We start from the raw sequence: 21,819 nt of genomic DNA, 5'->3' as shown, positions 1-21,819 counted from the left end.
TTTTGTACCAAAATGTTGTGTTCTCTTTTTAATCAATTGATTAATTTCAAACCTTTTCTTTCCACCAGAATGTTGAGATTGACTTCAAGGCTAGTTGTGTTTTGGAGGTTATCGTTTATGCTTTTGTCCCAAGGTACTGCTGTAGCTAGAACCATCTGGCACCTAAAAAGAATGCATATAAATATATAAATGGGTCACTTTGCCATACAGAAGAAATTGATGGAACATTGTAAATCAACAGCAATAAAAAAAATTTAAAAAAGAAAACTAGTAACTCATCACTGTGACTATCAAGTGGTCAGCATTTCAGTTGAGTAGAAAATGAAAAGGGGTTCAATAAGAGGAAGGATAGTACTTGGACAATCACTTCAAAGTGACAGTACTTACATGGATTTATTTGTTAGCAGAATTACAGCGTTTGAGGAAATTCATCATTAGGGAATTAGCGTTTCACACAGAGTTAAATATATAGAGTATTATGCAAATTCACCAAATTAAGAATGTCAAAATTGGTTTGAAAGGACTAAGTTTTATGGCAGTAATAAATGCAAAATCTTAATAGCTTAAAATAACAAAGACTTTTTCTTGCACACCCTATCTATCCTTTGAACTCCAAAATTTTTGCCATAATTTGTTATATAGTAATTCAAGAGATAGCACAAAATAAAAAATTAATTGAAGATCTATGATGATGAAATTGTACATCCTAATGATCACAAAATAAGGATCTACAGAAAATGGAGAACATAAGGTAACTATTAATGGTGATCTAGTTTTAAAATGGAGATCTAATAAAATATAACTAGTATCATTAAAATCCCCCAGAGATGGCTATGTAAATGTGAGCTAGTACTAATTTTTTACAATGTTTCCCATCAGATTTTGATACAATTGAGCTGCAGCATGAACATTTTAAAACACTGAAACCTGTATTTTTGACTTGGTGGATGGAAACACAAAGGAATAGAATGAAAATAAAAGGTTTGGGGGACTAATGAAAACATTCAGTTCAGTATAAATTGAAGATTACTTTAAACCATAAGGCTATGGGGTTATTTTATTACTCTTGGTCTGATGTTCTAATTTCTACCCATGACTCTACCAACTAACTTCACATGTGATTTCAGCTAAATCACTTATTTTAACTTCAGCTTCTTACGTAAAATGAAGGCAAGTAGATTATTAATGAAGATCCTAACTGTTCTAAAACTTCGTATTTCCGGAATTCCTGTCATGGCTCAGTGGTTAACAAACCTGACTAGTTCATGAGGGCACAGGTTTAATCCCTGGCCCTGCTCAGTGGGTTAAGGATCTGGCATTGCCATGAGCTGTGGTGTAGGTTGCAGATGTGGCTCAGATCCCGTGTTGCTGTGGCTGTGGCGTAGGCCAGCAGCTGTAGCTCTAATTCCACCCCTACTCTGGGAACCTCCATATGCCGTGGGTGGCCCTAAAAAGACAAAAATAAAAACAGCAACAACCTTCACATTTCCTTGAAACTCTCTGATTATCTTAGAGGGATGTGTGGCATATGTATAGGGGTCAGATGTTTAATATGAGATCTTAGTGGCAATTATTGAGAGAAATATGTAACATAAATGTCTGGCCTTGTTCTACTACTTTCAAAAATGCCTACCACTTCTAGGGAAGGTCAGTAGTCGGCAGGGTATTGACAGAAGTTCAGGACATGCTAATCCAAAATATGGCATCTTGACATATTAAATATTTTAAGAGTGACAAATTTAAGAAATAGTATGGGCAGGAAGCGATGTCTGACTTTCCAATTAAACAGGTCATAAAACCCTCACATGAGATGTGCCCATTCTATACCCGGAAGAAAGAAGCATCCTTATTTCTGAAGACAAACAGACACAGAGGAATCTGAATGAAAAGGCCTTGCTAAATTTCCTTAGGTTTACTACACTTACCTCATATCCTTTGTCCTATCGTATCCTTCCATAACTTCCAGGATTTTCATGACGCTCAGGTTTAACTGTTCCTTTAGGTCTTAATTTCCTTATGAAGGCTTCCTTATCATATAAAACTAATGCTAAATAAATTTGTATGCTTTTTCTTCTTAATCCATTTTTATGTTACAAATGTCCCAGTTTAGAACTTAGGATGGTGGAAGAAAAACATATTTTTTTCTACCCCTACAGTGTGTATATCATGACTGAGCAAGTCATGGGTTCTGGGGTCAGTTACTGGGAGATCATATCAACCTCCTGAAGACTAGATCGTCTGAACATGATCTCAAATAGATTAGTACAGCATGGACTATATAATAAAATGGGGAACGAATAGGGAAAACATAGCTAAGCATCACATCAAAGTAGGATTCTGACAGGATTTTATTCAAATGGTTTATACATGTTCTTATCCCATCACTTATTCACCTCATAGCCCTCTTATTAATAAGGAAATAGCAGAGACAGAATAGGGAAGCAGTCAGTTTAATTTGAGAAAGTTACTTAAATCGAAGGTGAATTAGCTTTGACCCACAGAAAGAGCTGATCTGAAAACCGTAAGGTTTGCAGCTAACACACCCTGACTCATTTCTTGTGTATTCCCATCAAAAACATTGTGACTGAGGTTACCCAAGAGATTATTTTTCTATGAAACATTGCCAGAGACGAACAAGGCAAAATCACAAGAATTAATTTCTCTCCCCCCTCCCGCGCCCAGCATTCTTCAAATATTTTCTCTCACCTCCGGCCTCCAACTTCCCAATACTGGAATTGAGTCAAGTCGACACAAACTAAAAATCTTCAAATTTAAGTGTCTGAAATGTGAAAGGCATTTTGGGGGCTACAGATATAAATGATACACAGTGCCAACCATTAAGATGCTCGTGCTTATTATTTAGTAGGAAAAAAAAAACAAAAAACAAAAAAACGCTGCAACAGAGATGTTAACAAAAATCAAATTTACAGGCAGAGAAACCTTCCTTAACTAAATTATGCCAACTTCTAAAATAATCGCTTTTCCCAAGTCCCACAGAGTATTGCGATCTGCCTATCAGAGTGCACGATGAATACTGATTTAAATAAATCCTCTTCCAGAGTACATTTTGAAAGAGCCCCTAGTAAAGTTTATTCGGCAGTGAAGGGTCTCTCTCACCGGACCTTCCAAAGTCTCAGTCTTTGCTTCTACAACCAACACTTCCCCTTCCACGCTCAAAAGTTGGTGACATCAAATGTCTTGGAATGGAACGTTTTAGTAACTTAGATCACTTGAGAGAAATAACATGGGCCTGTGGGGTGCGCGGGGGAGACAGGGTGTGAAATTTTTAAGCGTTTAGGGATTGCAAACGTGGGGAAACGTCGCCACCTGCTGGTAAGAAATGGGAACCGCAGGGGAAACGCCTACCCAGACCTTTAAAATAAACGGATGGTTTCATTTCAAGCACCACGCAGTCGGCTCCAGCACCCTTCAGACCCCTGAGGTCTGCCCCTCCAGGCTGCGCTGACCACTCAGTGTGCCCTATGCAACGTGATTGACAGGGCAACAGTTCGGTCCGTTATCTAAACCCGTCGCTCGGGAAACAGTGACCCGCTCCTTCCTTCCGGAAGCCCGGGGTCCGCGCTCTCCCGGCATTCCTTTCCTTCCGGCTGTGCTCGGTTCCCTCTGGCGATTCCCGCCTTGCGCGCCGGTTTCGAGCCCGAGTGTCAAGCCTGACTTTGCGGACCCAAGCATCTCGCCCCGATCTACCAGGACTGGGTTCTTGGCTATGGGGGCAGGAATGGCGCAGCTGGAGGGTTACTACTTCTCGGCTGCCCTGAGCTGTACCTTTTTAGTGTCCTGCCTCCTCTTCTCAGCTTTCAGCCGGGCGCTGCGAGAACCCTACATGGACGAGATCTTCCACCTGCCGCAGGCGCAGCGCTACTGTGAGGGCCATTTCTCCCTCTCGCAGGTGGGGTCCCCGACCTGTCAGCACCCTAGAACGGCTAGTGAGAGCAGGCCCGGCCCCAGCGCTAGTCACCCACCCTTAACCTTAGGTCCCTCGCTCACAGCAGGGAAAGGACCCTGGTGATCTTTTGTTCGGGTTTCTGAGGTCTGTGAAATATTTACTAAATGAATGAAAAAAAAAAAAACGCAGTTCTGTTTCCAAGAAAAAAATGCTCTAGGGGATGTACTAATGGGAACTGAGTTACTGCCCCTTTTCTAGGCAACTGACCAAAGCTATTCGGTTTTTTGTTTTTGTTTTTCGTTTTTTTGCCAATCCCGGAATTTGGGGCACTGAATTGCACCTAGGAAATGTCAGAAAACTTCACTTTAGCTCAGCCGTCAGTCACTTCACTGTATTTTGCAACTGGGGTAGAGGGGGTGGCCCTTCAGCCGCTAAGAAGTGCCAGGTTATATTAATTTCGTCCTTGCTGGTTTTAGCAACCTTCTATTAACTGGATAAATTGGAAATCAGTGATGGGCTGTCATACTTAAATGTGTATTTAGCCACATATGTATATAAATATAGATACAAAAATAAAGTGGGCATTATCCTTCTCTTCTGGTAAAAGGCATTAGAGAGTAGTGGTTAGAGAGTAGTGATTAGAAATATAGTCTGTAGTTGGAGAAAAACATAATTTTAAATCTTGGTTCTGTTATTTACTAGTCATGTGGCTTGGAACTTTTCTGATTTTCAGGTTACTTATGTGAAAATGACAGTAATGTCTACTATAAGTCTTGTTGCAGGATTAAATACAGAGGGTTTAGCACAATTCCTGGCTAGTACATTGTACCTGTCGTTGTGGATCCTCTGAGTGAATTTCTTTAAAGTCTTTTCACTGCAAATGCATTAGAGTTCCATTGGGTGTTTCCATGCTTTTAAAAACTAGAGCATTTGCAGTTTAATCACCAAAAAGATCACCCTCTAAAGAGTGGGTATAAGAAAATAAAAACTAAGGTTAAGTTGTTGTCTACTGGTTGCTGATACTTTAACAATAACAACACAGGTATGGGACAAAACATAATAAAACTTCTCAGAGCTGTCTCCATTGCCACGGACTTATTTAACCATGTCATAGGATAACTTCCCCAAATGCATGACCTCTTTGTGTCAGTCCTATCACTATCACCTCTTGGGTTTTGCTTCATTGTTGGCTTTTTATTTTTAAGTGGGACCCCATGATTACTACATTACCTGGCTTATACCTGCTGTCAGTTGGAGTGGTCAAACCGGCCAATTGGATCTTCGGATGGTCAGAACATGTTGTCTGCTCCATTGGAATGCTCAGATTTGTTAATCTTCTCTTCAGTGTTGGCAACTTCTATTTATTATATTTGCTTTTCCGCAAGGTGCAACCCAGACACAAGGTTTGTTTTCAGAGTAATTTATTACAAGCTGATGTACAATCAGGTCCACAATTATGAAGAATTGGTTTTATGAAAATTGGTGGAAAATATATTTAACATTTAGTATTTGTTTATCTTTTGTAAAGGTAAAGCAAGTCCCCTACCTCCATTTTGGAAGATATTTGTCTTGAAATATTTGAGACACTCTTACCTATTTATAAAACCTATAAATGTTCATGAATTAAACCAGTTCGGTAAATATTTTCTGAGCTTATTCCATGTGCTAAATACTGAGACTATAGAAGTAAATGAGGCAGTTTTTCTCTTAAGGAATATATATCTTATTAGGGGAAACCCACATTACCTGGAAATTTTTATGTGGTTTAAGAATGCTGGAGTTCCCATCGTGGCGCAGTGGTTAACGAATCCGACTAGGAACCATGAGGTTTCGGGTTCAATCCCTGGCCTTGCTCAGTGGGTTAAGGATCCGGCGTTGCCGTGAGCTGTGGTGTAGGTCACAGACGTGGCTCGGATCCCGCATTGCTGCGGCTCTGGTGTAGGCCTGTGGCTACAGCTCCGATTCGACCCCTACCTTGGGTACCTCCATATGCCACGGGAGCGGCCCAAGAAACGGCAAAAAGACAAAAAAACAAAAAACAAAAAACAATGCAGACCCTGGAGATGAGGTGGATTACCTGGGTTTGAATTTTGTCCTCTCACTAATTGCGTTACTTTGGGCAGGTTACCCTTAGTGACTCCATGTTTTCATCTCTTAAGTGGAAACAATATAGAATCTACCTGATTAGGACTGTTCTGTAAAATAAAGGCACTGCATAAATGGACAATACTTAGAATACTGCCTGATGTAATAGTAAGGACTCAGTAAATACTAATTATAGTAGTTATTTTTAACTTATAAAGATGATTTCAATAGTATAAATTATGAGAGGGAGATAGCTATAAAACACCGTGAGGATACAGAGAAGGAACAGAGGAGCACTTGGTGCAGCCTGAGTGGGAGAAGGAGGTGTGGGTGGCATTGGGTAAGGCTTTACAGAGAACATGGTACTCGAGCTGAATCTTGATGACAGATGGGGCTGTAGGATGAGAGTGAATGCAGGGATTGCCATTTGGAATTATAAGAGTACAGGGACATAAGGCTGCAGAAAGCTATAGAAGAAGCTTTCTTCTAAGGGGAGAAGTCATGAACATCTTTTTATGTCACAGAAAGCATTTTAAAGTTTATGTAGTAGGTGGTAGACAGCCTTTCATTTTAATCAAGGGAATGGCATGGTATGGCTTGGTGATTTAGAGAGCTAAGTGAATGCTTACAGAAGGCATCAGGACTAAAGCTCACCAAAATGGAACCACCTGCACTGTATCCCATTCGTCTCCACGTTCCTCATAGAACTGAGTTCAGTGTCGTTCCCACAGTACCTCCTTAACTGTTTGTTGAATGATTCAAAATATTTTCAGCCATAGAAGCTTGACACACACATGTATTATCTTATTGGCTTCCAGAATGACAGATGTAACTAAAAGGTATTAGAAAGCACCCTCATAAATACATACTGTGTTTTTGCAAAAGCAGAAGTAAGATTAATACTAAATAATTTTCTTTAAATAAGATTCAAGGAGTTTTTTTTTTTTTTTTAAATCTCTTCATTAGCTTAACATAAAGAGCCTATTTGCTTTTTTGTAAACTGTGTTTTCTCTTCCTTGTAGGCTGCCTCAAGTATCCAGAGAATTTTGTCAACATTGACATTAGCAGTATTTCCCACACTCTATTTTTTTAACTTCCTATATTATACAGAAGCGGGATCCATGTTTTTTACTCTTTTTGCATACTTGATGTGTCTTTATGGAAATCATAAAACCTCAGCCTTGCTTGGATTTTGTGGATTCATGTTTCGTCAAACAAATATCATTTGGGCTATCTTCTGTGCAGGAAATGTCATTTCACAAAAATTAACTGAAGCTTGGAAAACCGAGCTACAAAAGAAGAAGGAAGAGAGGCTTCCCCCTATTAAAGGACCATTTTCAGAATTCAGGAAGATTCTTCAGTTTCTTTTGGCTTATTCCATGTCCTTTAAGAACTTAAGTATACTTTTCCTTTTGACTTGGCCCTATATCCTCCTAATGTTTCTGTTTTGTGCATTTGTGGTAGTTAATGGTGGAATTGTTATTGGTGATCGTAGCAGTCATGAAGCCTGTCTGCACTTTCCTCAGCTATTCTACTTTTTCTCTTTTACTCTTTTTTTTTCCTTTCCTCACCTCTTATCTCTTAGCAAAATCAGGGCTTTTCTTTGCCTAGTTTGGAAACGGAAAATTCAGTTTTTTGTGATTACTTTAGTCTCCATATTTTTAGTTTGGAAGTTTACTTATGCTCATAAATACTTGCTCTCAGATAATAGACATTATACATTTTATGTGTGGAAAAGAGTTTTTCAAAAATATGAAATCGTGAAATACTTGTTAGTTCCAGTCTATATATTTGCTGGTTGGACGATAGCTGATTCATTGAAATCAAAGTCGATTTTCTGGAATTTAATGTTTTTCATGTGCTTATTTACTGTCATAGTACCTCAAAAACTGCTAGAATTCCGTTATTTCATTTTACCTTATGTTATTTATAGGCTTAACATACCTCTGCCACCCACATCTAGACTTGTTTGTGAGCTGGGTTGCTATGCAGTTGTGAATTTCCTAACTTTTTATATCTTTCTAAACAAGACTTTTCAGTGGCCAAATAGTCAGGACATTCAAAGGTTTATGTGGTAATATCAGGGATATCATGAACTCTAAAATTAGACTTATTTGGACTATTTCTGTAATGAAAACTAAGTAGAAATTTTGGGATTTCTTTAGGCACCATAGTGATCCTCAGATCACATCAGATTTTTTGTGTTTTAAATATCAGAAGTAAGTGTTTATATATATGTATAAAATCCAAAAAAAAAAAAAGGAGTTCCCTGGTGGGCTAGCAGGTGAAGGATCCAGCATTGTCACTGCTGTGGCGCAGATTTGATCCCTGGCCGGGGAACTTCCACATACCACAGGCATATATATATGCAAGAAAGTTAAGTGGTAAAGAACTGAGGAGTTCCTGCTGTGTACAGTGGGTTAAGAATTTGACTGCAGCAGCTGGGGTCACTGTGCCAGCACAAGTTCAATCCCCACCTTCTTACAGTGGGTTAAAGGATCTGGTGTTGGTACAACTGCAGCGTATGTCACAGCGGTGGCTCAGATTCGGTCACTAGTCCGGAAACTTCCATATGCCACAGGTGCTGCCATGAAAAAAAAAAACAACAACAACAACAAAAAATGAACTGAGAAAAGTTTTAAGACTTCCTCCATAACCCTGAATAATGATGGGGAAATAAGATATTTATAGTTATCTCATGGTATTTCTTTAGCTACTCAAAAAGCTTGAAAACTTTTTATATACAAGTTTAAGTAAACTGGGCATGCTGTATAGTGCTGGAACTTATTTATTATTCTCTTCAGAAAGATGTAGCAGTGTCTTTGAAAAAATTTACAAGTGATTAGGTAATATTCGTGATGGAAACATTGTTAAACATTTTAGTAAATATAATTTAAATCATAAGGCAAAATAGACTCACTGAAATAGTAAATCTTATTAAATAGAGGCTCTTCTGTGTTTATCTAGGAATCAAGTTACTGATTTTTTTTTAAAATGTAAAAATGATGAAGTCCTTTCACTATTCCTAACATGAAATATATGATGGCCAAAGATAAATTGCTTTGATAATAATACCTTTTAAAAGGGATTTTCTGTACTACTTTCTTATGGCTTCCATAGCAAATTACCACAAATTTGGTGACTTAAAAAAACTTCTCAGAGTTCTTACTATAGCACAGTAGGTTAAGAATCTGACTGCAGTGCCTCAGGTCTCTGGAGGTACCAGTTCCATCCCAGGCCTAGCACTGTGTCCAGCCTTGCCACAGCTGCTGCTAGGATTCAGTTCCTGACCCAGGAACTTCCATGTGCCGTAGGTGTGGCCATTAAAAAAAAAAAAGAAGAAAATTCTCTCACAGTTCTTGAGGCCAGAAGTGTAAAATTAAAGTGTCACTAGTGTTAATTTATTCTGGAGACTCTCAAAGAGAATCCATTCCATGCCTCTCTCCTACCTCCTGATGGCTGTCTGCTCTCCTTCATGTTCTTTGCTTTATAGATGGCATTGCTCCAGTATCTGCCTCTGTCTTCACATGGCCTTCCTTTTTGTTTTCTTTCTCTTATAAGGACAATGTCTTTGGATTTAGGGCCCACCCTAATCCAGGAAAATTGCATGCCCAGATCTTGAACTTAATTAAAGACTCTTTTTTTTCCATATAAGGTCATATTTACAGGTTCAAGTAGACCTATCTCTTTGTGGGACACTTTCCAACCCACCAAAGTTACCAAAGGAGATTTTACAGTAAACCTCATAAAATTTATAGGGAATGATTTCTTTGCTGAGATATTTTAAGTAAAATTGTATCTTTTCTGAGAGGTTAAAACAAGTGACTTATAACGTCACATAATTAAAAAACAGTGTAACTTAATTCCATTATCCAAAAAAAGCTACAATTTAAAGGAATTTTAGAAATTGTTTGGTCTAGTCTTATTTTGTAATTCAGGGAACAACTTGGGTAGGATTTTGGGGGGTGGATTTTGGCTTCTTTGTCTTCTATTTTGAGTACATTCATTGGGTTGTCATTCTATTACAGAAAAGTATTATTTGGATATGTTAATTTTGATGTGTAAACTGAGAACTGTGTATAGAATTCATCTTTTAACCCTGTTTTACATTTGTAAACTTTTTATAACTGTGTGAACTATCTTCAGTATTGAATTATGTTTTCTCTGGGTTTTAAATAATGAGTGGATTTGTAAAGTATTCTTCATTTGCAAATATAAAATTGTGCACAGGTGAAAATTAAGTGTAGTCTTTGAATAATAAATACAAAGTCCTTTATTTGTACACACTCTTTGGGGCCAAGTTGTACTCTATTTAGTGCTTAGAAAGTTGATCGATTCTTTAGTTATAACAGTGACTGTTGGACAAATGTTTTTAACCCAAACTTTTTTTTTTTTTTTGGTCTTTTTAAGGCCACACCCACGGCATATGGAGGTTCCCGGGTTAGGGGTCAAATAAGACCTGTAGCCACTGGCCTACACCACAGCCATGCCAGATCCGAGCCGCATCTGCTACCTACACCACAGCTCATGGCAACACTGGATCCTTAACCCAGCTAGCGAGGCCAGGGATCAAACCTGTGTCCTCTGGATGCTAGTCATATTTGTTTCCACTGAGCCATGACAGGAACTCCAAACTTTTTTTTTTTTTTTCTTTCCTTTTTTGGCTACCCTATGGCAAATGGAATTTCCTGGGCCAGGAATCAGATCCAAGCCTAGTTGTCTATGCTGCTGCTGTGGCAACATCAGATCCTTTAACCCACTGAGTGAGGCCCAGGATCAAACCCGTATCCTCGTGGATATTAGTCTGATTTGTTTCCGCTAGCTACAACGGGAACTCCACAATTCATTTTCAGATGTTGAGTTTCTGTTCTTTTAAAGATCTTTTAGAAAGCTGTAATTAAAAGGTGCTCTACAGCATTGCTCTTAGAAACATCTTTAAAATTATATGTTTTGAACATTTTTCAAGAGTAACCAAATAGATAATTTTGACATTAATTTTTTTTTAAAAATTAGACTTAACTGAATTTCTTGATTAGAAGGTAATTCTTTTTTGTTTGTTTGTATTGTTTAGGGCCACACCCTTATCATATGGAGGTTCCCAGACTAGCGACTGAATTGGAGTTGGAGCTGCCTGCCTATACCACAGCCACAGCAATGCCAGATCAGAGCCACATCTGCAACCTATACCCCAGCTCATAGCAACACCAGATCTGAAATTTACCTGTGACCTATGTCACAGCTTGCAGCAATGCCAGATCCTTAACCCATTGAACAAGGGCAGTGATGGAACCTGTATCCTTACAGAGACAACATTGGGTCCTTAAGCTGCTGAGCCACAATAGGAACTCCTAAAAATTTTACTTACTATAGTGTTTAATACTTATACATATATTTACTTGAAAATATGCATTATTTTTATAATAGGATGTGATTTAAAAACTATTGTTGTTTATTTAAAATAAGAAAAATAACTAACAACCATTAAATTTTAGTAGAATGCTTGATTGATGTCACAGTCTTAAGGGAAAAGAGATTTCAACCAATCAGGAATATTTTCTGTTGTTTTACTTAGGCCATATTTAACTGCTTTAGAGATAACTGCTATTTATTTATTTAGAGATAACTGCTATTTACTTTTTAAAATATTTAAATGTTACAACAAAACAAATATTTCCAATATACTAAAACCTATTTAGCTGAGAAAATTCTAAAAATGGATAGATTGAGGATATGTTTGTTAACACATATCCCTGAATCCAACAATAAATTCTTCACTATTTGGAAATTATTTCTGGGATAAGAAATTTTGTCACAGTGACGCAATCCAATAATATCTTTATATTGTGCTTTTTATGAAATGAGCATTTGATGAATTTAATGTTAATTTAATTTGAACTCTGCATCACCATCAGACCAAAAGAGATGGTATTTTTCTGATGAGAAAAATAGTACACATTGCATTGATTTTTCTCAATGACTGAAACTAAAATCAGTTCAGTTCAGTTGAGCAATATGTGTGTGTGACCCATACAAAATCAGGAAGAGGAAGGAAAAGTAATAGTAACAGTTATTACTATTATTTAGCATCTACAGTGTTCTAAGCATTACACTGGCTAATTTACAAAGATTGTCTCCTTTGATCTTTTTTTCCTATGAGGCGGATGTTGATTTCTATTTGACTGCTGGAGAAGCTAAAAGTCAAGCAGATCAGGTAATTTGTCTGAAGTCTAAATACAAATTGGTCTGACTTCCGAGCCTTGAGTTTTTTGCTTAACCTCATCATCAATGTTTTTCATTAAGAAAAGTAGTATATGGAGAGAGAGGTGAAAATCTTGTCTTTACTATGCATTAGTCAGACCGTTCATTGCATATTATTTTTTATATTGGACACCGTCATTTTTAGAAATGCTAGAAAACCAAAGGACAGATGAATGGTGTTTATAGCTCTATTGAAGAGAAATGGCTAAAAAAATATACAGGATGTTTAACTTAGAAAGGCCACACTCGTGGCATATGGAGGTTCCCAGGCTAGGGGTCGAATCAGAGCTACAGCTGCTGGCCTACACCACAGCCACAGCAACGCCAGATCTGAGCCTCCCCTTCAACCTATTCCACAGCTTAAGGCAACACCGGATCCTTAACTCGCTGAGCAAGGCCAGGGATCAAACCTACAACCTCATGGTCAGATTCATTTCTGCTGCGCCATGACGGGAACTCCTAAAATAATGATTTCTAATAAAGTTTCCTAGGAGTTTCCTTGTGGTGCAACAGATTAAGGATCCAACATTGTCACCGCAACGGCTTGGGTCACTGCTGTGGTGTGGGTTCGATTCCTGGCTCAGGAACTTCCACATGCCTCTGGCACAGCCAAAAACAAAAAAACTAATGTGGCATGTAATATAGTAAATCATAAAAATATTTGTTATTTAAATCTTGTGGCCATTTAAGGGTATCCTATGTGAAAATGTTATCCAGAAGTTCCTGTTAGGACTCGTAGTAATGAGCCTGACTAGTATCCATGAGGACCCAGTTTCAATCCCTGGCCTCCTTCAGTGGGTTAAGGCTCTGGCATTGTCATGAGCTGTGGTGTAGCGGTCACAGAGTTGGCTCAAGTCTTGCACTGCTATGGCTGTAATGTAGGCCGGGGGGCTAAAGCTCCGATTTGACCCCCTGGCCTGGGAACTTTAATATGCTGAGGGTGCTATCCCAAAAAGACAAAAATATATACATATATATATTTCCAAGAAATTAAAAAAAAAATACCTGACTTCCAGACAGTAAGATCTCACCTTCCAATTAAGGGCTAACTAATACACAATGTAACATGGTGACCACTAAGGAGGAGTACAAGAGCTAGGGTTGTTACATGGAAATAGAAATATATCTGACTGAAGGCACAAAGAAATATTTCATTGGAAAATTGGCATAATAGTTTATACCTGATGGAGATCTGTGAAGACATTGTGAAAAATATTCCAGGCAGAGTAAAATGGCAGGGCATGAACAAAAATTACACAGTAAATCTATCACACACTCAAGCAGTAGGAGGCAATAGCAGTGGAAAACATCTAGGGAGTGTTTACTATATGCTAGGCACTAGGTGTTTTTTTTTTTTGTTCATTTGTTTTTTAGGGCCACACCTGTCACATATGGAAGTTCCCAGGCTAGGGAATCAAATCGGAGCTATAGCTGCTGGACTACACCACAGCTACAGCAATGCCAGATCTGACCTGCATCTTCGACCCACACCACAGTTCTAGGCAATGCTGGATCCTTAACTCACTGAGCAAGGCCAGGGATCAAACCCATATCCTCATAGTTACTAGTCAGGTTCTCCTGAGCCACAATGAGAACCACAGGTGATTTTATAAATATGGATTATTTAAGCCTCACAATAACTATAAGACAAATACCATTATGATTCTCATTTTATTGATGAGGAAACTGAAGCACAGAGAAATGTGCAAACTTGGGTAATGTGGCTCCAGGAATTACCCTCTTTTGTTTTTTTTCCCCTAGCCTCTCGGCAGTTCCTGAGCCAGGCATCAGATCCAAGCCATCACAGTTGCCATGCACTGTACCAGGTTGGGGATCAAATCCGCGTTCCAGGGCTCCAGAAACATCACGGATCCCATTGTGCCACAGTGGGAACTCTGAACCTGCCCTCTTAAGCAGGGCATTATGTTGACTCCCTCTAAACTCAGCCTATGTCTCAAAGGAGCTGAGGTGAGGTTATTTTTAAATGGAAGATAGGTAGAAAAAAAACAATGTTCATTGCTACATGCAATGAAAAGCAAGGAGAACACAGAACCTATAGTTAGTAGTCCTAGAGAAAAATAGCTATTACTGGAGATAACTTTTAGTACAAGTTCATGTGCCAGTTGTACTATGAGACCAAACAAATGAAATGTTGGTGCTTGGAACAGAGAAATATTTATTTCAGGGCTGTGTAAGGAGACAGTTACCTTGTTAGAGGGGGCTTATATGCAGAGAAACAAGACACAAAGACCTTTTTACCAGGAAGCAGCATTTATTCCTGCCAGCAATGGCTCAGCGGATTAGTATCCAGAGGCTGACCCCTGAACCTGAACGCAGTGGGGCATCACCTTATATACACTCTTAGGTTTCCCACCACATCTAAATTCCTTTGTCTCCCTTTTAAGTTGTTCTGTAAATCTTGAGCAGACAGTTATAGATACCCAGCTTGTGGATACAGGTTAAGCTACATTGTTGCAGAACTGCCTGGCACACAGATGCTGGTGGACACTGCCCCATTCCCTTCCCTTTGATCTAGGAGGGCCCAGGCCCCTCCCACTATAATCTCATTCTCCTCAAAAAGTCAGAAATCCCCAAGCAAAATTGTAAAGCATTTTTAAAAGCCAGATGAGGGAGGAGGGGGCCGCAGGGTAGGTGATCACCCTGTGCACAGTTCTCTAATTGGCTGAGGGTGAAGTCACAGAGCCCTGTCACAATAGTTAACATTATCAATCATCAGATTCCAGGAGACCTGGGGGCTATGTGTTCATGGTCTTCAAATAGTTATCATGTTCCTAGGGGAGGGGGATTTTCACATTTGTAAAACAACTCAGGGAATGCACATCATATACTGGTATCTAGGTACTTCTGAGATGAGCTAATGCAGAGGATGTAGGGGAAAGTCCTGCCCTAGGAAGGCCCCTGAGAGTCCTGCTCATTTAAACAACCAGTTTCTGATAAAACAGAAAGATGAAGAGAATTTCTCTCTGCACCACTACCCCCCTTAAATCCTATTGTAGGAGGTACAGGGACCAGGGAGAAGGTCCATTCTAATAAGGAACATTAAGGCTTTGAGGAGCCACCCCAAAACATTTGACCTAAACAGTTCTGAAGCAGGAGAGATACAATCTTCTCAGGAGAAACATTTCTTGAGAGGAAGCAGGTACCATGTCAGTTTTCCTCAGTAGGTACTGTTATAAGTAATTTTTATACTAATTTCTTTTATAACCTGTCAGTCTCTAAAAATATGGAGAAAGAAGATGAAGCCTGCCCTGACTTAGAATGTTAACTCCTAATCATGCCTCTCTGCATGTTTGATCTTGTGACTGCAAGACCAAATGCAGTACAACGTGTTAGAGGTATGAGGAGAGCTACAGGAAGGGGAGATCTTCCTAATCTAAGGTAGAAATTTTTAAGTAACCCCACCTGAAAAATCTGTCTTTGTCACAGGATTTTTCCTTTTTTGAGATGCAGGGGAAAATAACACATTAAGGCTATTAGGCAGTAACATTTTAGTGTCATGTGAGAATATCTATGTGTGTTTCCTCCAACCCACCAGCCACCACCTCCCCCTATTTCACTGCCTAACTGCATATGTGAAAGTACTTCTCAGGATGATGAACTTGAGAACTCTGAGGACGTTGCTAGAAGAAAGAAAATGGAGGAGGAAGACTGAAGAAAGAGAAAGGGTCAACAAGAAAATGTAGCCAGGAGAGAAAATATTTAGATATTGAGCCATATTGATGACTCTCAGAATCATTTTCTCCATTAAAACATTTCATCTAGGAGAATCCTTTTTTTTTTTTTTTCCTTTGGCTACATTGTGGCATATGGAATTAAACCCACACCACAGAAGTGACCTGGGCCACTGCAATGACAACACCAGATCCTTAACCCACTGTGCCACAAGGGAACTCCCTAGGAGAAATATTTCTTATGGAATGTGTACAGAATACTGACATGAAGAGAAAGAAACAATAGGATGTAAATAAAAATTCAGTGATGTTAATTCCTTAATGGGGACAACACTGCTGGGCAGCTTTTAATCCCTTTTTTCTAATCTTGCTTTCAAAATGCATTATCCCAAATTTCCCTCAAAGTGGCAGTGTTGGACATCCTTCCATTTGTTAGTCTAATAGTAATTTTCTATTATTTTATTTACCTTCATAATGTCACAAATACTATTACTTTTTCAGTGCTTTTTGGAAGATATCCTTTGAACATGTTTAGTTTTAAGCAGATAATTTGCTTATTTTTATCATGGAGCATTTTGAGAACATGTGACCAGTGGAAACTTGAATCAGATAGTTACAACGGCATCTTATTTCCCATTATTAAGGATATGTGGAAACCTTTACAGTAGTTCATTTGAAATGTCAAACTTGAAATTTATAACTACCGCTTTTCAGAAACAGACTCACAGACAGAGAAAACAAAGTTACAGTTATCAAAGGGGAAAGGGAAGAGGAATAAATTAGGAGTTTGGGATTAGCAGATACAAACTACTATATATAAAATAGATAACAAACAATGTCCTACCGTATAGCACAGGGAACTATATTTAATGTCCTGTAGTAAACCATAACGGAAAAGAATACGAAAAAAATATTATCTATATCTGTATGTACATAATTGAATTGCTTTGCTGTATACCAGATGCTAACACAATAGTGTAAACTATAATTCAGTAAAAAAATAAATACTATTTTTATTCCTGTGGAAATTGTTATATATAGTGACAAAGTAGTTCCCAAATGTTTCTGTTGATTGGAGATAATTTTTTCCCTTCTATCTGGCAATTAGATAAGAAGTAAGCCATTCCCTGATAGCTGTGCTGTCACAGCAGTTTACTTGATAAGGAAAAAAGAGAAGTAATTGTACTTATAATGCCCTATGTGTGACTAGGAAGATAATTTTTTAAATAGTCACTCATTTTAGCTGAAATAAATGCAATTTGGAAGTTTCTGGAAGTCTCCAAATGGTTTTCAATGATATATTATGTGACTTGCCACATAGCTTTTGACATATTAGAATTATATGTAGCTAGGAACCTGATAGACTACTGTTCTGTTGTGTTTTATAGTGAATCTTTCTTTATGTTAGTTTTATGGATATATATGAAAAATTCTATGGATTGTTGATCATCCAGTGATATTTTCTCAGTCTCAAGAGATAAATAATTAAGTTTGGAAGATCACAAATGTATTATCTTATAATCTGTGAATCTTTAGTTATACTCTGTTATTTTCTCAGTAAATTCCCAGTTAAATGTTTATTATTAAAATGTGAGATATTAGTATAATTTTTCTCTCTTCCTAATCCAGTTTCCCAGTATCAGGAGCAAATTCTTATAAAATCGAAAGGTAGTTTTTGGGAGAAAAGTAGATCACTATGAAAATTAATTGACAAGCATGTAAGAAGGAAATTGTCATCAAATTTGACTTTCTTATTTTTTAATAGTTTAGTAACTTGGGCTTAAGATAATCAAATGATTATTTACTATTTGTGGGAGTATTGTGAAATGGTTTTTGACATTATTTAAAATGGAATTTATTTCTTTAACTTGAAAAGGTGTGGGGAAGGAGTTCCCATTGTGGCTCAGCAGTTAACAAACCTGACTAATAGCCATGAGGATGCAGTTTCGATCCCTGGCCTCACACAGTGGGTTTAGGATCCAGCATTGCTGTGAGCTGTGGTGTAGGTCACAGATGAGGGTCAGATCCCATGTTACTGTTGTGTAGGCTGGCACCTGAGGCTCCCATTCAACCTCTAGCCTGGGAATTTCCATATGCCAAGGGTGAGGCCCTCAAAAAGACAAAAGACCAAATAAAAGAAAAGGCTTGGGGGAGAAGAGAGGAGGTTAGTGGATACGCAGTGACAGGCCAGGAAGTGCAGGGATGAGGGAATGAACCCAAAGTTTCCAGGACTTGCCCAAGGTCATGCAGGGAGACTCCTCTGCTTTCTACTGCCTCACATGACATTCTGGTAACACCATCCATGCTCCTAAGGTTGGGTATGATCCAAGTAGTGATGTAATTAATGGGGTTGATACACCCCCCCCAACCCACCCCATGCTTTCACAAGAGAACATAATGGCCCTTGAAAAGGTAACAGCATGTTCAATGGGACTCTGCCTGAATTTGAGGAGTGGTTAATATAATCAGTGATGGATACAGTGCCTGTTGGAACTGTGTACATCTGCATTTTAAGGAAAATTTTCCCCTTGACTGTAATGATTTCTCGGACTTTCCTTGGTTCTGAGACCTTGACAATTTTGAGGAGAGCTGGACCCTGCCTGGCACGTGGGCCAGAGCTCTCTCAGCAAATGAGTCTCTGTGTGCTCCCGAGTGGAAAGTCCCCAGACTGCTCCAGGATGTCCTCTGTAGTGCCCCTGCTGTCCTCCTGGCTGAGTCATTGCCCCAGGCCACCTTTCCTCCAGCTTGGCCTGGGGGCGAGTCCCTATCAATCCCTTCTTGTTCCTTGTCCCTTTATTCTTCAATAATGCTACAGATTTATTTTTATATATTGAATGGCTATTATTAGCCAAAGAAAATTTTCCATACTTAATTTATCCCCTTTCCTTTTCTGCATCCACATCAAGACCTAGCCTGTCCCATCCTTGCTAGGCCCTGCTCCTAATCACAACAGTATCTGTATCCTTTTCTTTAACTTCATTTTCCTTGATTGGTATAACACCATTTGATCAAAAGTCTAGGCAATGCTTTTAGGTCTGGTCTGTGTACTTCCATACAGCCTTCATCTTCTTGCTTATTGATGTCTTCTCTGCTTGAACACCTTCTTAACTCCCCTATGGCAGGAGGCCTCAATTCCCCACATGAATGGATAAAAGAATGGAAAGGGAACAAGCATGATAAAGTCTGCTGGCTAAACCAATAGTGTTTTTGTTTTGTTTTATTCTATACTTTATCCCATTTTGTATGGCTTTCATCCTTATTATTTAGTATTATATATTACATTTCAATTTTTCTTTAATAATTAGCATTATATTAAAATTGTTATATTATGCAACTAAAATTTATAAAGAAGAAAGCCTTATATACCATTAAATATTTTATATAGCATAATAAAAAGAATAACTTAACTGGTAAGAATAAAAATAATACACCCTCTGAAAATAAGTAAAATATAAAATGCATAAATTGGTTAAAAAACAGTGTAACTATATAAATATGTCCTCACAATTTGTTACATCTTATTGATTCTTCAATATAGGCATTACACCATTCTAGGTGATGTGATAAACAAGACATTATAGACTTTACATTGTACCATGGAGAGAAATGGTTATTTCTTTTTTTTTTTTTTTTTTCTATTTCTTGGGCCGCTCCCATGGCATATGGAGGTTCCCAGGCTAGGGGTTGAATCGGAGCTGCAGCCACTGGCCTATGCCAGAGCCACAGCAACGCAGGATCCGAACCGCATCTGCAACCTACACCACAGCTCACGGCAATGCCGGATCGTTAACCCACTGAGCAAGGGCAGGGACGGAACCTGCAACCTCATGGTTCCTAGTCGGATTCGTTAACCACTGTGCCACGATGGGAACTCCAGAAATGGTTATTAATAATACAATTGTAGAACTGTATTATTTAAATGTACAGTTGCATTATTTAATTATAATTATCATAAATTCCTTGATGGAGAGGAAATCAGAATCAGATCTAAGAAGACTTCAGCATTCCAAGAATTATGTCAAATGACGCCCTTTATGATGGATTATGCACTTATTTACTATGAAATATATTTCTTCTCCAGAGATTCCTTTTTTGTGTATCAGTTGTAGATTTTTGGTTTGCAGTTATTCTGAAGTTTTGATATAAGAGTCTATATGTATATGAGATTGTTTTAAGTTGTTGGTCTCTTAATTGCAAGTACATCTCCAGTGTCCTGCATTTGTACCTACCTCTTCTCATGATTTCTGATTTTGGTGGTATAATTGTGCATGGATGATTTCATACCTTTACTATGTATGTACACCTTTACTGGTGAGCCTTGTCATTTGTGGAATTATTGTTTCCTGTTGCTGTCTTTTCTTTTCTGCCTAGAGAAGTTCCTTTAGTATTTGTTGTAAGGCTGGTTTAGTGTTGCTGAATTCTCTCAACTTTTGCTTATCTGAGGAGGTTTTGCTTTCTCCTTCAAATCTGAATGAGAGCCTTGCTGGGTAAAGTAATCTTGGTTGGAGGTTTTTTCCTTTCATCATGTTAAGTATATCATGCCACTCCCTTCTGGCCTGCAGAGTTTCTGCTGAAAAATCTTCTGATAACCTTATTGGGGTTCCCTTGTATGTTACTTGTTTCTTTTCCCTATCTGCTTTCAAGATTTTCTCTTTGTCTTTAATTTGGGTCGGATTGATTAATATGTGTCTCGATGTGTTCCTCCTTGGGTTTTTTTTTTATATGGTACTCGTTGTGCCTCCTGGATTTGAGTGAGTGGTTCCGTTCCCATGTGAGGGAAGTTTTTGGCTATTATCTCTTGGAATATTTTTTCTGTCCCCTTCTCTCTCTCTTCTCCTTCTGGCATCCCTATAATACGGATGTTGGTGCGTTTAATGTTGTCCCAGAGTTCTCTGAGACTCTCTTCATTTGTTTTACATCTTTTTTCTCTTTTCTGTTCCGCATCCGTAATTTCCACTAATCTGTCCTCCACCTCACTTATTCGTTCTGCCTGCTGTATTGTGCTGTTAGGGCTTCTAGTGAGTTTTTTATTTCAGTTATTGTATTTTGCATCACTTCTTGTTTAAATTTTATATCTTGTATCTCTTTGGTCAGTGTTTCCTGTAAGTTATCCATCTTTGCCTCCAGTTTATTTCCAATGTCTTGCATCATCTTCAGCATCGACAGTCTAAAGTCTTTTTCCTGGAGGCTGAGAATCTCCTCATTGCTTAGCTGATTTTCTGGGGTTTTTCCTTTCTCCCTCATCTGAGTTATAGTTCTGTCTTTTCATTGTTATAGGTTTTTGGTGTGGTAACCTTTTTACAGATAATAGAGTTGTAGCCTCTCTTCCTTCTGACGTCTGCCCCCCTTGTGGCTGAGGTCAGTATGGGGGCTGCTGTAGGCTTCCTGATGGGAGGGGCTGATGCCTGCCCCCTGGTAGGTGGAGCAGATTCTAATCCCTCTGATGGGTGGGGCTTAGTCTCTGGATGAGATTAGAGGCAGCTGTGTGCCTGAGGGGTCTTTAGGTAGCCTGTTTACTGAGGGGCAGGGCTGTGATCCCACCTGGATTATTGTTTGCCCTGGGGCTTCTCAGTGCTGACTGATGGGTGGGGCTGGATTTTCCCAAAATGGCCACCTCCGGAGAAAGGCAGCCACTGAACATTCCCCAGAGTTTTGCCTTCAATGTCCCTCCCTCACAAGAAGCCACATTCACCCCTGTTTCCCAGGATGTCCTCCAAGAACTGTGGTCAGGTTTGACCCAGATTCCCATGGAGACCTTGCTCTGCCCTGGGACCCAGTGCACGTGAAAGTCCGTGTGTGCCTTTTAAGAATGGGGTCTCAGTTTCCCCCAGTCTCCTGAGCACAAGCCCCACTGGCTATCAATGCCAGATGCTGCAG

The 21,819-nt window shown here is 38.8% G+C and overlaps 1 protein-coding gene across 3 annotated transcripts; it reads left to right on the top strand.

Annotated features, from left to right (window-relative positions):
- Positions 1–3,545: 3,545 nt before the first annotated feature.
- Positions 3,546–10,229, top strand: ALG10 (ALG10 alpha-1,2-glucosyltransferase). 3 transcript variants are annotated; one of them, XM_047787237.1, is made up of 3 exons: positions 3,550–3,910; positions 5,113–5,310; positions 7,015–10,229. In XM_047787237.1, exons 1-3 carry the CDS (start codon positions 3,728–3,730, stop codon positions 8,068–8,070), a joined length of 1,437 nt encoding a protein of 478 aa, XP_047643193.1. In that variant the 5' UTR covers positions 3,550–3,727; the 3' UTR covers positions 8,071–10,229. The 3 variants fall into 3 exon arrangements, with proteins under 3 accessions (XP_047643195.1, XP_047643193.1, XP_047643194.1); XM_047787238.1 differs by having other exon boundaries at positions 3,773–3,884; positions 7,015–8,251; XM_047787239.1 differs by lacking the exon at positions 5,113–5,310 and having other exon boundaries at positions 3,546–3,910; positions 7,015–8,251.
- Positions 10,230–21,819: the final 11,590 nt, after the last annotated feature.

The sequence above is a fragment of the Phacochoerus africanus genome, chromosome 7 (assembly GCF_016906955.1).
Source record: "Phacochoerus africanus isolate WHEZ1 chromosome 7, ROS_Pafr_v1, whole genome shotgun sequence".
NCBI lineage: Eukaryota > Metazoa > Chordata > Mammalia > Artiodactyla > Suidae > Phacochoerus > Phacochoerus africanus.
Note: the sequence above shows the minus strand (reverse complement) of the source record. Positions and strands in the feature narration are given on the sequence as shown.